We start from the raw sequence: 14,089 nt of genomic DNA, 5'->3' as shown, positions 1-14,089 counted from the left end.
TTGTGGGAATTTATGTAAAATTAAGATGGCAGCCGCCTGTGCGAGAACTCTCGGTAAGGTCGGCTGGCACATTTTGGAGTCTCCACCATGCCGTGCTGGGAATATTGCCTCCCTGATTCCAAGGGTCCCGCTACATGGATCGAGCAGGGCCTACAGAACAGGTGGTGCAGGATTCCGTTCCAAACTGCTCTTCAGCACACCTCTGCGCGGTGGCAGGGTCCTGGGGTGTGCGTTCCTGTTTGGAGGGGGGCTTGGCTTGTATCAAACAATAAAGCTCTCCGTCCAACATCACCTTGCTGAAGAAAATGTCAAGGTAATAATACTTGGCAAGAATATTAATGTGAAAAATATTTTCGTTACTGGCCATGTATACTTGAAGCACAGTAATCTTGTTTGTCAGCTAACAACCTCTGTGGTGTACTCTTGTCAAGTAGCTTGCCCAATGTTACATCCTCAAATGTGCCAAATTTTGCGTTGTAAATGTATATGTAACGTTAATGAATGAAATGTACTTTTAACTGACGTCCCCGTCTTTCTCAGCCTTCTGTTGGTGGCCTGAAGTTGACCTTGTATCAGTACAAGACCTGCCCGTTCTGCAGTAAAGTGCGAGCTTTCCTAGACTACCATGGGCTTCCATATGAGATTGTGGAGGTCAACCCCGTCATGAGGAAGGAAATCAAGTGGTCAACTTACAGAAAAGTGCCAATTGTGATGGTGAATGATGTGGTAAGAGGGGACACAGTCACTCTGCATGACTTGGTATTATAGTTACAACGTACAGGTGTGTATGGGATGATGGGAAAACTTGTCAGGTGTTCTCTCTCTCTCTCCCCTTCTGTGCTCTTGACTCATCAGCAACTGAATGACTCCTCATTAATAATCAGTGCCTTGAAGACACGGTTGATGAGCAAGTAAGTAACTACCTCTATGAAAAGTGTTCTTGCGTTTTCTTTACATGAAGTGGTCTGATTTCTCTATCTCCCCCTCAGGGATAAAACCATCTCAGAAATTCTGCGCTGTTACCCAGAGATGAAGGCTGTCAATGAGAAGGGGAAAGAGGTGATCGAGTTCAACAACAAGTACTGGGTGATGGTGAATGAAGCTGAAGGTCAGACGATGTACCCCGAGAAAGATTCCAGAAAGTAGGTGAACACATTGGGTGCCAAATTACTGCTGACCATATAATGACCAAAAACCATTCCATGCATGGGTCATTCATGAAAATACATGTATGTCTGTCCAAATCTCTCTAAAGGTGTACATACATCACTACTCTTTTTAGATTATGATGTTGCTTCTTCCAGTTACATATAGGCCTGCGCCCATCAAGAAACTGACTGTTAGCACTACCAAATCCCCATGGATAGATTAATTAAAAAACTATGGCTGAGAGGGATAAGGCATAGGAAATAAGTCTTCCAACTCCGCAGATTGGCAAACATACAGTAAATTGAGATCACTAAACAAAAAGGAGAAAATATACCATGGAACAAAGATAGGTAAAAGCTCTGTAGTACCTTAAATTAAATTATTGGGTAAAAAAAGCAAACTTGGCTACATCCTTCATTGAGGCAGATGGCTTGTTCATAACAAAACCCTTTGATATATTCACTTAAACGTTTTTGTTGTTGACCAGATTAGCAAATTTAGGCATCACATGCAAACAACAAACGCTGAGTCTTCATATTCATGCATAACGGACCAAATAATGAAAGACAAGCAGTGTCGTTTTGAGTTCTGCAAAGTTGGTGTAGCAGAGGTGAACAAAGCTGTTGGTGTAGCAGAGGTGAACAAAGCTGTTGGTGTAGCAGAGGTGAACAAAGCTGTTGGTGTAGCAGAGGTGAACAAAGCTGTTGGTGTAGCAGAGGTGAACAAAGCTGTTGGTGTAGCAGAGGTGAACAAAGCTGTTGGTGTAGCAGAGGTGAACAAAGCTGTTGGTGTAGCAGAGGTGAACAAAGCTGTTGGTGTAGCAGAGGTGAACAAAGCTGTTGGTGTAGCAGAGGTGAACAAAGCTGTTGGTGTAGCAGAGGTGAACAAAGCTGTTGGTGTAGCAGAGGTGAACAAAGCTGTTGGTGTAGCAGAGGTGAACAAAGCTGTTGGTGTAGCAGAGGTGAACAAAGCTGTTGGTGTAGCAGAGGTGAACAAAGCTGTTGGTGTAGCAGAGGTGAACAAAGCTGTTGGTGTAGCAGAGGTGAACAAAGCTGTTGGTGTAGCAGAGGTGAACAAAGCTGTTGGTGTAGCAGAGGTGAACAAAGCTGTTGGTGAGCAGAGGTGAACAAAGCTGTTGGTGTAGCAGAGGTGAACAAAGCTGTTGGTGTAGCAGAGGTGAACAAAGCTGTTGGTGTAGCAGAGGTGAACAAAGCTGTTGGTGTAGCAGAGGTGAACAAAGCTGTTGGTGTAGCAGAGGTGAACAAAGCTGTTGGTGTAGCAGAGGTGAACAAAGCTGTTGGTGTAGCAGAGGTGAACAAAGCTGTTGGTGTAGCAGAGGTGAACAAAGCTGTTGGTGTAGCAGAGGTGAACAAAGCTGTTGGTGTAGCAGAGGTGAACAAAGCTGTTGGTGTAGCAGAGGTGAACAAAGCTGTTGGTGTAGCAGAGGTGAACAAAGCTGTTGGTATCCATAAATAAGGACAAGCATCCTGGTACCGACAACCTGGATTGTAAATTGCTGAAGTTGGTAGCAGAATACATTGGGACTCCTGTTTGCTACATCTTCCGTTTAAGTCTAGATGACGGTGTGTGCCCTCGGGCCTGGAGGGAGGCAAAGGTCATTCCGCTGCCCAAGAATGGCAAAGCACCCTTTAATGGTTCAAACAGCTGACCAATCAGCCTGTTACCGGTGCTTAGCAAACTTTTGGAAAAATCATGTTTACCCAAATACAATGTTATTTTACAGAAAAACAATTAAGACTTTCAGCATGCTTATAGGGAAGGGCACCTAATAACTTGCCCGGCACTGACAAATGATTCGCTGAAAGAAATTAATAAAAAGATTGTGGGAGCTGTTTTGTTAAATTTCAGTGCAGCTTTTGATATCTTTGATCACTACCTATTGCTGAATACTGAGGTGTTATGGATTTACATTCTCTGCCTAATCATTGACTGAGTTACCTATTTACACTGAACAAAAATATGAACGCAAGATATAAAGTGTTGGTCCCATGTTTCCTGAGCTGAAATAAAAGCTGCCTGAAATTTTCCATATGCACAAAAAGCTTATTTCTCAGAAATGGTGTGCACATTTGTTTACATCCTTGTTACTGAGCATTTCTCATTTGCCAAGATAATCCATCCACCTGCCACATATCAAGAAGCTGATTAAACAGCATGATCATTACACAGGGGACAATAAAACGTCACTAAAATGTGCAGTTTTGTCACACAACACTACATATGTTTCAAGTTGAGGGAGCACTCAATTGGCATGCTGACTGCAGGAATATCCTCCACAGATGTTGCCAGAGAATTTAATGTTAATTTCTCTACCATAAGCTGCCTCCGTCTTGTTAGAGAATTTGGGCCTCACCGCCGCAGATCACCTGTACCCACACCAGCCCAGGACCTCCACATCTGACTTTTTTTAACCTGCGGGATCATCTGAGACCAGCCACCCGGACAGCTAATTAAACGGGGGGTTTGCACAACTGAAGAATTTCTGCACAAACTGTCATAAACAGTCTCTGGGAAGCTCATCTGCATGCTCGTTGTCCTCACCAGGGTCTTGACCTGATTGCAGTTCGGCATCGTAACCGACTTCAGTGGGCAAATGCTCTTCACGGATGAATCCCGGTTTCAACTGTACCGGGCAGATGGCAGACAACGTATAGGGTGTTGTGTGGCTGACTGTTTGCTGATGTCAACATTATGAACAGAGTGCCCCATGGTGGGGTTATGGTATGGGCAGGCATAAGCTACGGACAATGAACACAATTGCATTTTATCAATGGCAATCTGAATGCACAGAGTTACCGTTATGAGATCCTGAGGCCCACTGTCGTGCCATTCATCCTCCTCCAACACCTCATGTTTCAGCATGATAATGCACTGTCCCATGTCGCAAGGATCTGTACACAATTCCTGGTGGCTGAAGATGTCCCATTTCTTCCATGGCCTGCATATTCAGACATATTACTCATTGAGCATGTTTGGGATGCTCTGGATCAACATGTATGACATCGTGTTCCAGTTCACGCCAATATCCAGCAACTTCACACAGCCATTGAAAGGAATGGGACAACATTCAGCAGCCTGATCAACTCTATTTGAATGAGATGTAAACTGCAGCTCAGTAAATTCTTAGAAATGGTTGCATATTGTGTTTATTTTTATTCAGTGTATTAATGGAATTCGGTTGAGGGGTGTACCAAATGTTTCCTAATGACCTTCCACTGACCTTTGAATAAAGCCTGTGTCTATGTATGCTGATGACTCAACTGTGTACAAGTCAGCTACGACAGTCAAATAAATAACTGACACCCTTAACAGAGCTCCAGTCAGTTTTAGAATTGCTAACTAGCAATTGACTGGTACTAAATATTTAAAAAAACTAAAAGCACCGTTTTTGGGACAAATCACTCAAGCCTAAACCTCATCTAGATCGATTACTGAATAATGTGTTGATTCAGCAAGTTGAAGAGACTAACCTTCTGGGTGTAACACTAGATGGCAAGCTGGCATGGTCAAAACATATACTGTAGACTCAATGGTTGCTAAAATAGGAAGAAATCTGTTCATGATAAGGTATTGCTCTGCTTTCTTGACATCTAAATCAACCAGACAGGTCCCACAGGCCCTAGTTTTGTCACAGCTGGAATACTGCCCAGTGGTGCGGCAAATAAGGACATTGCAGTGGGTCCAGAACAGAGCAGCGTGTATTGCACTTACTGTAGATGTACACAGAGGGAGAATGTCAGTGGTATGTATTCATGTCAATCTCTCCTGGCTCAAAGTTGAGAGATTTGACTGCATCACAATTGGTCTTTGTGCGAGGTGTTGATGGTTTAAATGTACTGAACTGTCTGCACATAGTTCAGACACTCAACGGTGCCACACAAGACATGCAGCCAGAGGTCTCTTCACAGTTCCCAGGTCCAGAACAGAGGCAGTGAAACACAGTATTAAGTAGAGCCATGACTACATGGAAGTCTCTGCCACCCCAGGTAACTCAAGCTAGCAATAAAAACAGATTTAAAAAACAGATAAAAGATCTTATGTTGCGAAGGGGACTGTCAAGACAGACATTTGTATATACAGAAGTATGTGGACATCCCTTCAAATTAGTAGATTGGGCTATTTTAGCCACACCTGTTGCTGACAGATGTATAAAATCGAGCACACAGCTATGCAATCTCCATAGACAAACATTGTCAGTAGAATGGCCTTACTGAAGAGCTCAGTGACTAACAATGTGGCACCGTCATCGGATGCCACCTCTCCAACAAGTCAGTTTGTCAAATTTCCAACCAGATAGAGCTGCCCTGGTCAATTGTAAGTGCTGTTATTGTGAAGTGGAAACATTTAGGAGCAACACCGGTTCAGCTGCGAAGTGGTAGGACACACAAACTCAGACAATGGGACTGTCAAGTGCTGACGCGCTTGACACAAAAACTGTCTCTCCTCGGTTGCAACACTCACTACCGAGTTGCAAAACTGCTTTTGGAAGCAACGTCAACACAAGAACTGTTCGTCGGGAGCTTCATGAAATGGGTTTCCATGGCCGAGCAGCCGCACACAAGCATAAGATTGCCATATGCAATGCCAAGCGTCGGCTGGAGTAGTGTAAAGCTTGCCACCATTGGTCTCTGGAGCAGTGGAAACGCGTTCTCTGGAGTGATGAATCGCTCTTCACCATCTGGCATGTCCGACAGACGAATCTGGGTTTGGCGGATGCCAGGAGATTGCTACCTGCCCCAATGCATGGTGCCAACTGTAAAGTTTGGTGGAGGAGGAATAATAGTCTGGGGTTGTTTTTTCATGGTTCAGGTTAGGCCCCTTTTGTTCCAGTGAAGGGAAATCTTAATGCTACATTATACAATGACATTCTAGGGGATTTTGTGCTTCCAACTTTGTGGCAACAGTTTGGGGAAGGCCCTTTTTCCTGTTTCAGCATAATGCACCCATGCACAAAGCGAAGTCCATACAGAAATGATTTGGCAAGAACTGTGTGGAAGAACTTGACTGGCCTGCACAGAGCACTCAACCCTATCGAACGTTGACTGCAAGCCTGGCCTAATCGCCCAAAATCAGTACCCAACCTCACTAATGCTCTTGTGGCTGAATGGAAGCAAGTCCCTGCTGTAATGTTCTATCATCTAGTGGAAATCCCAGAAGAGTGGAGGCTGTTATAGCAGCAAAGGGGGACCAACTCCATATTAATGCCCATGATTTTGACGAGCAGGTGTCCACATACTTATGGTCATGTAGTGTATTTTGTATTGTGTTATGTATTTTACTTGTTTTGTTTCCTGTTTGGATCCCAGGAAGAGTAGTAATTGGGGATGCTAATATAATACATGTCAAGCATCAGTTAGGCTTAAATGTCCCTTTCGCTTATTCTCTTTCCCTTCAAACTGCTTTAGGGAGGAGATCAAATGGCGTAAGTGGGCAGATGATTGGCTGGTGCACCTGATCTCGCCCAATGTTTACCGGACCACTGGAGAGGCCCTGGCCTCCTTTGACTATATCGTCCGTGAGGGCAAGTTTGGCACTTATGAGGGATTCTTTGCAAAGTATGTTGGAGCAGCTGCCATGTTTGTCATCTCAAAAAGACTGAAAAGTAGGTGGGTGCCCCAATAAAAAAAGATGATCTGTTCTAAGGTTTTGTAAATAGTTCTTGAATAAGTGGATTTTTCTGAATAACCAGCCAATGTTTGGTGACGAGCTCTGTTTTATATTAAACCCCTCTGTCCTGCAGACACAACCTGCAGGATGACGTGAGACAGGATCTGTACAAGGCAGTCAATGAGTGGGTGGTGGCCATTGGCAAGAAGAGGAAGTTCATGGGTGGAGACCAGCCCAATCTGGCTGACCTGGTAAGAGCACCACATGTCATGTGAAGTATTATCTTAGACTTCTATAACTTGTATTGTCTTATGCAGTTTTGCTGATGAGACTTTTGTTTGGCTTTTTGTTTACTATAGACAAATAGTAAACAGGAAGTGTTTGCTAATTATGTCCATGACTCTTCTCTCTGCAGGCAGTGTATGGGATCCTGAGAGTGATGGAGGGTCTTGAGGCCTGGGATGACATGATGGAGAACACCAAGGTGAAGAGCTGGTACAGACGAATGGAGAAAGCTACAAAAAGTCACAAGGGCCAAACTGACCCTGCTCTAAATATTGACGAGATCTGATTGAATAGCACTTCCAGCCCTCACTTAATCAGGAGATGTGAAGAATTATTGCATTAAGGAGAGATGGGTGAAAAAAAATGCTATACATTTGTCATAAGGCTCTTGTCCTCCTGATGCAATTCACAGAAATTGACTTCTCTAGCTAATATGGATTAGGCAAAAGGCCAACCACTTGATTTATTTCCTGTGAAAATGCACCCAAATGATCTGTGTTAATTTGCTTGAATAAACTTGCAGCAGCAAGCCGTTTAGTTGTAGATCCTTGATTACTGTGGCATTCTGTCTACCTGGTGTCAAGGCTGCAGTAACATGTGCACTGAGTATACTAAACATTAAGAACACCTGCTCTTTCCATGAGTCTGACCAGGTGGAAGCTATGAACCTTATTGTCACTTAATAAATCCACTTCAGTGGGGAGGAGACAGGTTAAAGAATTTTTAAGCCTTGGGATAATTCAGGCTGGATTTTTTTATTTTAATTAACTAGGCAAGTCAGTTAAGAACAAATTCTTATTTCCAATGACGGCCTAGGAACAGTGGGTTAACTGCCTGTTCAGGTGCAGAATGACAGATTTGTACCTTGTCAGCTCGGGGGTTTGAACTTGCAACCTTCCGGTTACTAGTCCAACTCTCTAACCACTAGGCTACCCTGTGTGCCATTCAGAGGGTGAATGGGCAAGACAAAATATTTAAGTGCCTTTGAATGGTAGAAGGTGCCAGGCGCACCAGTTTGTGTCAAGAACTGCAACACTGTTGGATTTTTCACGCTCAACAGTTTCCTGTGTATAACAAGAATGGTTCACCACCCAACTTGACACAACTGAGGTCGACATGGGCCAGCATCCCTGTGGAACTCTTTCGACACCTTGTAGTGTCCATGTCCCGGCGAATTGAGGCCATTTTGAGGGCTTAAGGGGAGACGACATTAGATGTTCCTAATGTTTGGTATAGTCAGTGTATATAACATAAGAAAAACCAAATTAGCAGCTTTAAATTTACATTGCATCTGTGTAAACATTGTCAAATACCTCCTACACACAGTCTTAGCATTTTGGATTACATTTTTTTCGCCCCCATTCTGTTTTTCAATATACTTGAAGGTTAAAATGATTGCACGAGCTAACATGACTTAGTTTAATTAGCTACATCTGATAATCAGTATATTTTCCTCAGGGTTTGAATTCCCCTAAAAAAAAATGCATAGTAATCCTGTTTCAAGATTCTCTTTCATCTGTTAACTTCTTGACTGATGCTAATTCATCCGTATTGTTGTTCTTGAGGGTTCCAGTCATAGCCAGATTTATTACATTATCATTCTTATCAACTATGCAGGGTGTAAGAAGTGAAATGATTGTTATAATTTGGCAGCATCCATTGGACAAAGTGGTATTGAGACTCCTAACCAATTTAAAAACACCCCAATGATGTTCATACATGTAAAAATGTTCAATAAAAATAAGTAAACTGATAATGTATCATGTTCTCATTCAGGAACACTACATTGTTCTATTTTGCAAGATATGGCTATAACATTTCATACTTTACAAGTTACACAAGTATTCTCTAGAATTATTTGTATGTATATACACTATAAAACATGAGCAAATTGCATGTCTATGAACAAATGTTTGTGGATTACCTTCCCTTATCTACGACAACACTGACAATATGACTTGAACAGTGGATGTCATGATCGTTACTGGTTCTAAAAGTAAATCAACAAATAAGAACAAAGATAAGGTTTTGAGAATGTGACTTCCTTTAAGGGACAGAAATCCATCCAATAAAAATACCCCATAGGTTGAAATTTACAAGTAATGCATTATCACTGCAGTGAATGAGAAAAGAGGAAAACAATATGACAGGGGAAAAAACCTTGAACCATACACAGCAAGAAGCCACATTAACTACCTTGAAAATAATCTTCTCAACAACGGTAAGGAACAATGACTCTGTAAATCTAGCACTAAGAATAACCATTTTATCCAATGTTGCATTCATGATACTGGCCATGATATATGCAAATTTAGTTTTGGCATACTATACAGTGCATTCGGAAAGTATTCAGACCCCTTGACTTTTCCACATTTTGTTACGTTACAGCCTTATTCTAAAATAGATTAAATAAATAAAAACAAAGCAAATTTGAGGAAAACGCTACCCAAGTTCTACCAACACATTGACTGTAGCACTCACACTGAGAAAACACACCACTGCTACTCAGATTTTCAAAATGCCTACAAGGTCCTCCCCCATCCTCCCTTCGGCAAATCTGATCACGACTCAATTTTGCTCCTCCCTTCCTATAGGTAGAAACTCAAACAGGATGTACCCGTGCTAAGGACTATTCAACGCTGGTCTGACCAATCGGAATCCACACTTCAAGATTGTTTTGATCACGTGGACTGGGGTATGTTTCGGGTAGCCTCATAACCAGAAACTGTGGATAGAGGGCAGCAATCGCACAAAACTGAAAGCGCAAACTACCGCATTTAACCATGGCAAGGTGACTGGGAATATGGCCGAATACAAACAGTGTAGTTATTCCCTCCGTAAGGCAATCAAATAGACAAAATGTCAGTATAGAGAAAGCGGAGTTGCAATTCAACGGCTCAGACACGTGACGTATGTGGCAGGGTCTACAGACTATCATGGACTACAAAGGGAAAACCAGCCACGTTGTGGACACCGACGTCTTGCTTCCAGACAAGCTAAACACCTTCGTCCACTTTGAGGATAACACTGCCACCGACACGGCCCGCTACCAAGGACTGTGGGCTCTCCTCCGTGGCCGACACGCGTAAGACATTTAAGCGTTTTAACCCTGCCAGCCCAGACGGAATCCCAAGCCGCGCCCTCAAGTCATGCACAGATCAGCTGGAGTGTTTACAGACATCTCTCCCTATCCCAGTCTGCTGTCTGCACTTGCTTCAAGATGTCCACCATTGTTTCTCTACCCAAGAAAGCAAAGGTAACTGGTAACTATCGCCACGTAGCACTCACTTCTGTCATCATGAAGTGCTTTGAGAGGCTAGTTAAGGACCACCCCTCTACTTTACCTGACACCCTAGACTCACTTCAATTTGCTTACCGCCCCAATAGATACACAGACGATGCAATCGCCATTGCACTGCCCTATCCCATCTGGACAAAAATAATATCTATGTAAGAATGCTGTTCATTAACTCTAGCTCAGCATTCAATACCAGTACCCTCCAAGCTCATTATTAACTCGAGGCCCTGGGTCTGAACCTCGCCCTGTGCAACTGGATCCTGGACTTCCTGACAGGCCGCCCCCAGGTGGTGAAGGTAGAAAACACCTCCACTTTACTGATCCTCAACACAGGGGCCCCACAACTCCAACTCAATCAACAAGTTTGCAGACGAGAAAAGCAGTAAGCCTGACTACCAACAATGACGAGATAGTGGTGCGGTCTGCTCAATGCATCACCAGGGGCAAACTACCTTCTCTCCAGGACACCTACAGCACCCAATGTCACAGGAAGACCAAAAAGATCATCATGGACAACAACCTCCTGAGCCACTGCCTGTTCACCCCACTATCATCCAGATCGCGAGGTCAGTACAGGTGCATCAAAACAGCTTCTATCGCAAGGCCATCACTAGGCGGCTTCCACCCAGTTACGTAACCCTGCACCTAAGAGGCTGCTCCCCTATGTATATAGACTTGAAATCACTGGCCACTTTAATAATGTTTAATATTTTTGCTTTACTCATCTCATACTGTATTCTATTCTACTGTATTTTAGTCTATGTCACTCCAACATTGCTCATCCTAATATTTATCTATTCCATTATTTTACTTTTAGGTTTGTGTGTATTGCTGTGAATTGTTAAATATTACTGCACTGTTGGAGCTAGAAACACAAGCATTTCACTACACCCGCAATAACATCTGCTAAACATGTGTATGTGACCAATCAAATTTGATTAAACATTAGGCACTGTATGGAAGACACATTGGATTGTAAAGAGACAAAACAGACCAATAGTCCTGTGTCTCCACCAGTTCAAATTCAAGGTCATATGAACTCACCACAAACTTCTCGGCCAGTTTTTAACTGACAAAGTCTGTGCCGTTATGCTGTTGGGATGCTGGGAGGTGGACACAGACTTCCCTCCAGACACCACCAATCGCCCAGACAACAGCTTGTCAATCTTGTCAAAAATGTCACTGAGCTTGGAACCTGGATATTTGACAAACATGCCGCAGACAATTTCAATCTCACATGTTAAAGCAATGTTTACCTTCTTTCACTGTACTACAGATATGAGTGTCATTATTAGTCTCTGATCCCATGTCCATAACCCACAGACGCACCTGAGATCTGGCTGACTTTCTTACCTTATTTTTCTGAAACATAAAAAAAACTAAGCAATATGAATTTTGCCATTCATTTTTAATGCAGCTTTTAATGTGAAGGTGTATCATAAAGTGGGTACTGCATGTTCCTATAATGGCATTTCTTATTCATGCAGGATCAACCAACCTGAATATCCTTAGGGTTGTTCAGGCCTTCAAAAGACTGCGCACACTGGTTAGCTGGGGCCTGGAGCTCTTGGTACCATTGGTTAGCTGAGACCTGGAGCTTTTGGTACCACTGGTTAGCTGAGACCTGGAGCTCTTGGTACCACTGGTTAGCTGAGGCCTGGAGCTCTTGGTACCACTGGTTAGCTGAGGCCTGGAGCTCTTGGTACCATTGGTTAGCTGAGACCTGGAGCTTTTGGTACCACTGGTTAGCTGAGACCTGGAGCTCTTGGTACCACTGGTTAGCTGAGGCCTGGAGCTCTTGGTACCATTGGTTAGCTGAGACCTGGAGCTTTTGGTACCACTGGTTAGCTGAGGCCTGGAGCTCTTGGTACCACTGGTTAGCTGAGGCCTGGAGCTCTTGGTACCACTGGTTAGCTGAGGCCTGGAGCTCTTGGTACCACTCTGCTTGCTTTAGTCTACAGGCCTTTGGGAAGAAGAGAGCTTTTTATTTCATTTTACCCCTTTTTCCTCCCCAATTGCGTGATATCCAATTGGTAGTTACAATCTTGTACCATCACTGCAACTCCCGTATGGACTCGGGAGATGCGACGGTCGAGATACACTGCTCGCTTAACCCGGAAGCCAGACGCACCAATGTGTCGGAGGAAACACCGTACAAGTGGTGACCAAAGTCAGCTTGCAGCAGTGGTGGAAAAAGTACCAATTGTCATACTTGAGTAAAAGTAAACATACCTTAATAGAAAATGACTCAAGTGAAAGGCACCCAGTAAGATCCTACCTGAGTAAAAGTATTTGGTTTTAAATATACTGAAGTATTAAAAGTATATATAATTTCAAATTCCTTATATTAAGCAAATCAGGCGGCACCATTTTCTTGTTTTTTTAAATTTACGGATAGCCAGGGACATGCTGCAACCCTCAGACAATTTACAAATTAAGCATGTATTTAGTGAGTCTGCCACATCAGAGGCAGTAGGGACAACCAGCAATGTTCTCTTGATAATTGTGTGAATTAGATCATTTTTCTGTCCTGCTAAGCATTCAAAATGTAATGAGTACTTTTCGGTGTCAGGGAAAATGTATGGAGTAAAAAGTACATCATTTTCTTTAGGAATGTAATGAAGTAAAAGTTTAAAGTTGTCAAAAATATAAATAGTAAAGTACAGGTACCCCAAAAAACTACTTAAGTAGTACTTTGAAGTATTTTTTACATCACTGGCTTGCAGGCACCCGGCCCGCCACAAGGAGTCGCGACCCGACACCCGGCCGGCCAAACCCTCCCCTAACCCGGATGACGCTGGGCCAATTCTGCGCTGCCTCATGGGTCTCCTGGTAATGGCCGGCTGTGAGACACCCTGGGATCAAACCAGGGTCTGTAGTGACGCCTTAGACCGCTGCAGCACTCGGCAGAACAGTGCTTTTAAACCGATTGTTCAATTCCTAACCTTTCACTCATTCGTATCCAAACTAAAACATTCCTGACTTTCCTTTTATCCATCCATTTATCCTCCCTCTCCTTACCCTTATTCCGTGATTTCTCTTTGGCTGACAGAGCTGTATTCTTCTTCTGCTCCTCCTGCTGGGCCTGCAGCTCTGCCAATTTCCTGCGCTCCTCTTCCTCCCGCTGCTCCTTCCTCGTCACCTGGGCAGCAGCCTCCTGCAACACCCGGATCAGTGACCTCATCTCATGCAGTGCCCGCTCTGCCACCATCCTGTTCTCCACACTGGAGAACTCTCCCTACACAAGCGCACAGCCACTTACACATATTGAGCAGAGCAGGGACATAAAACAGGATCGCAACAATGGAGATGTTTACTTTCCCCCATACTCTGATGAAGAACCACGATGGAAGAGTTCCATCATTTGACATGTGGTGCTATAATGTCTATTGACAGTGCAATTTAGGCCATTCAAGACTCATGCCATTATAGATGAATGAAGAATAGGATCTCACTGACCTCAGCTGTCGTGCGCACCACCTCCGACACTTGGGAGCATAGATGGTTGACACGGGTGCTATAGGATGTGAGACCAGGGGTCGGGTCTGATTGGGTGGGTGCGGCCAGCTCCAGGAGCTGATTGAGTTGCAGTATCTCTTCCTGGATGGCGTTGAGAGCGCGCAATCTCTCCCTACCCTCCAGTTGTCTCTGCTTCTCAAACTCCCCCTCCCGCAAACGCTGCTGCTCCTCCTCCCGCAGGCGCAGGATCTGTGGAGGAGGTTTTTCCAT

At 43.8% G+C, this 14,089-nt stretch overlaps 2 protein-coding genes across 2 annotated transcripts; one reads left to right on the top strand and one right to left on the bottom strand.

The window, feature by feature from the left end:
• On the top strand, positions 1 to 7,591 carry ptgesl (prostaglandin E synthase 2). Its single transcript, XM_024417285.2, has 7 exons — positions 1 to 313; positions 541 to 726; positions 856 to 911; positions 990 to 1,142; positions 6,576 to 6,776; positions 6,911 to 7,028; positions 7,193 to 7,591. Exons 1-7 carry the CDS (start codon positions 26 to 28, stop codon positions 7,346 to 7,348), a joined length of 1,158 nt encoding a protein of 385 aa, XP_024273053.1. The 5' UTR covers positions 1 to 25; the 3' UTR covers positions 7,349 to 7,591.
• A 4,267-nt stretch (positions 7,592 to 11,858) lies between these two features.
• LOC112249477 (nucleoporin GLE1) lies at positions 11,859 to 14,089 on the bottom strand. The gene is made up of 3 exons (XM_024419307.2): positions 13,820 to 14,089; positions 13,382 to 13,598; positions 11,859 to 12,323 (listed from the first exon to the last, which is right to left on the bottom strand). The coding sequence occupies exons 1-3, from the start codon at positions 14,087 to 14,089 to the stop codon at positions 12,316 to 12,318; spliced, it is 495 nt and encodes a 164-aa protein (XP_024275075.1). The 3' UTR covers positions 11,859 to 12,315.

The sequence above is a fragment of the Oncorhynchus tshawytscha genome, linkage group LG04 (assembly GCF_018296145.1).
Source record: "Oncorhynchus tshawytscha isolate Ot180627B linkage group LG04, Otsh_v2.0, whole genome shotgun sequence".
Taxonomy (NCBI): domain Eukaryota; kingdom Metazoa; phylum Chordata; class Actinopteri; order Salmoniformes; family Salmonidae; genus Oncorhynchus; species Oncorhynchus tshawytscha.
This window is presented reverse-complemented; position numbering and strand designations above follow the sequence as displayed.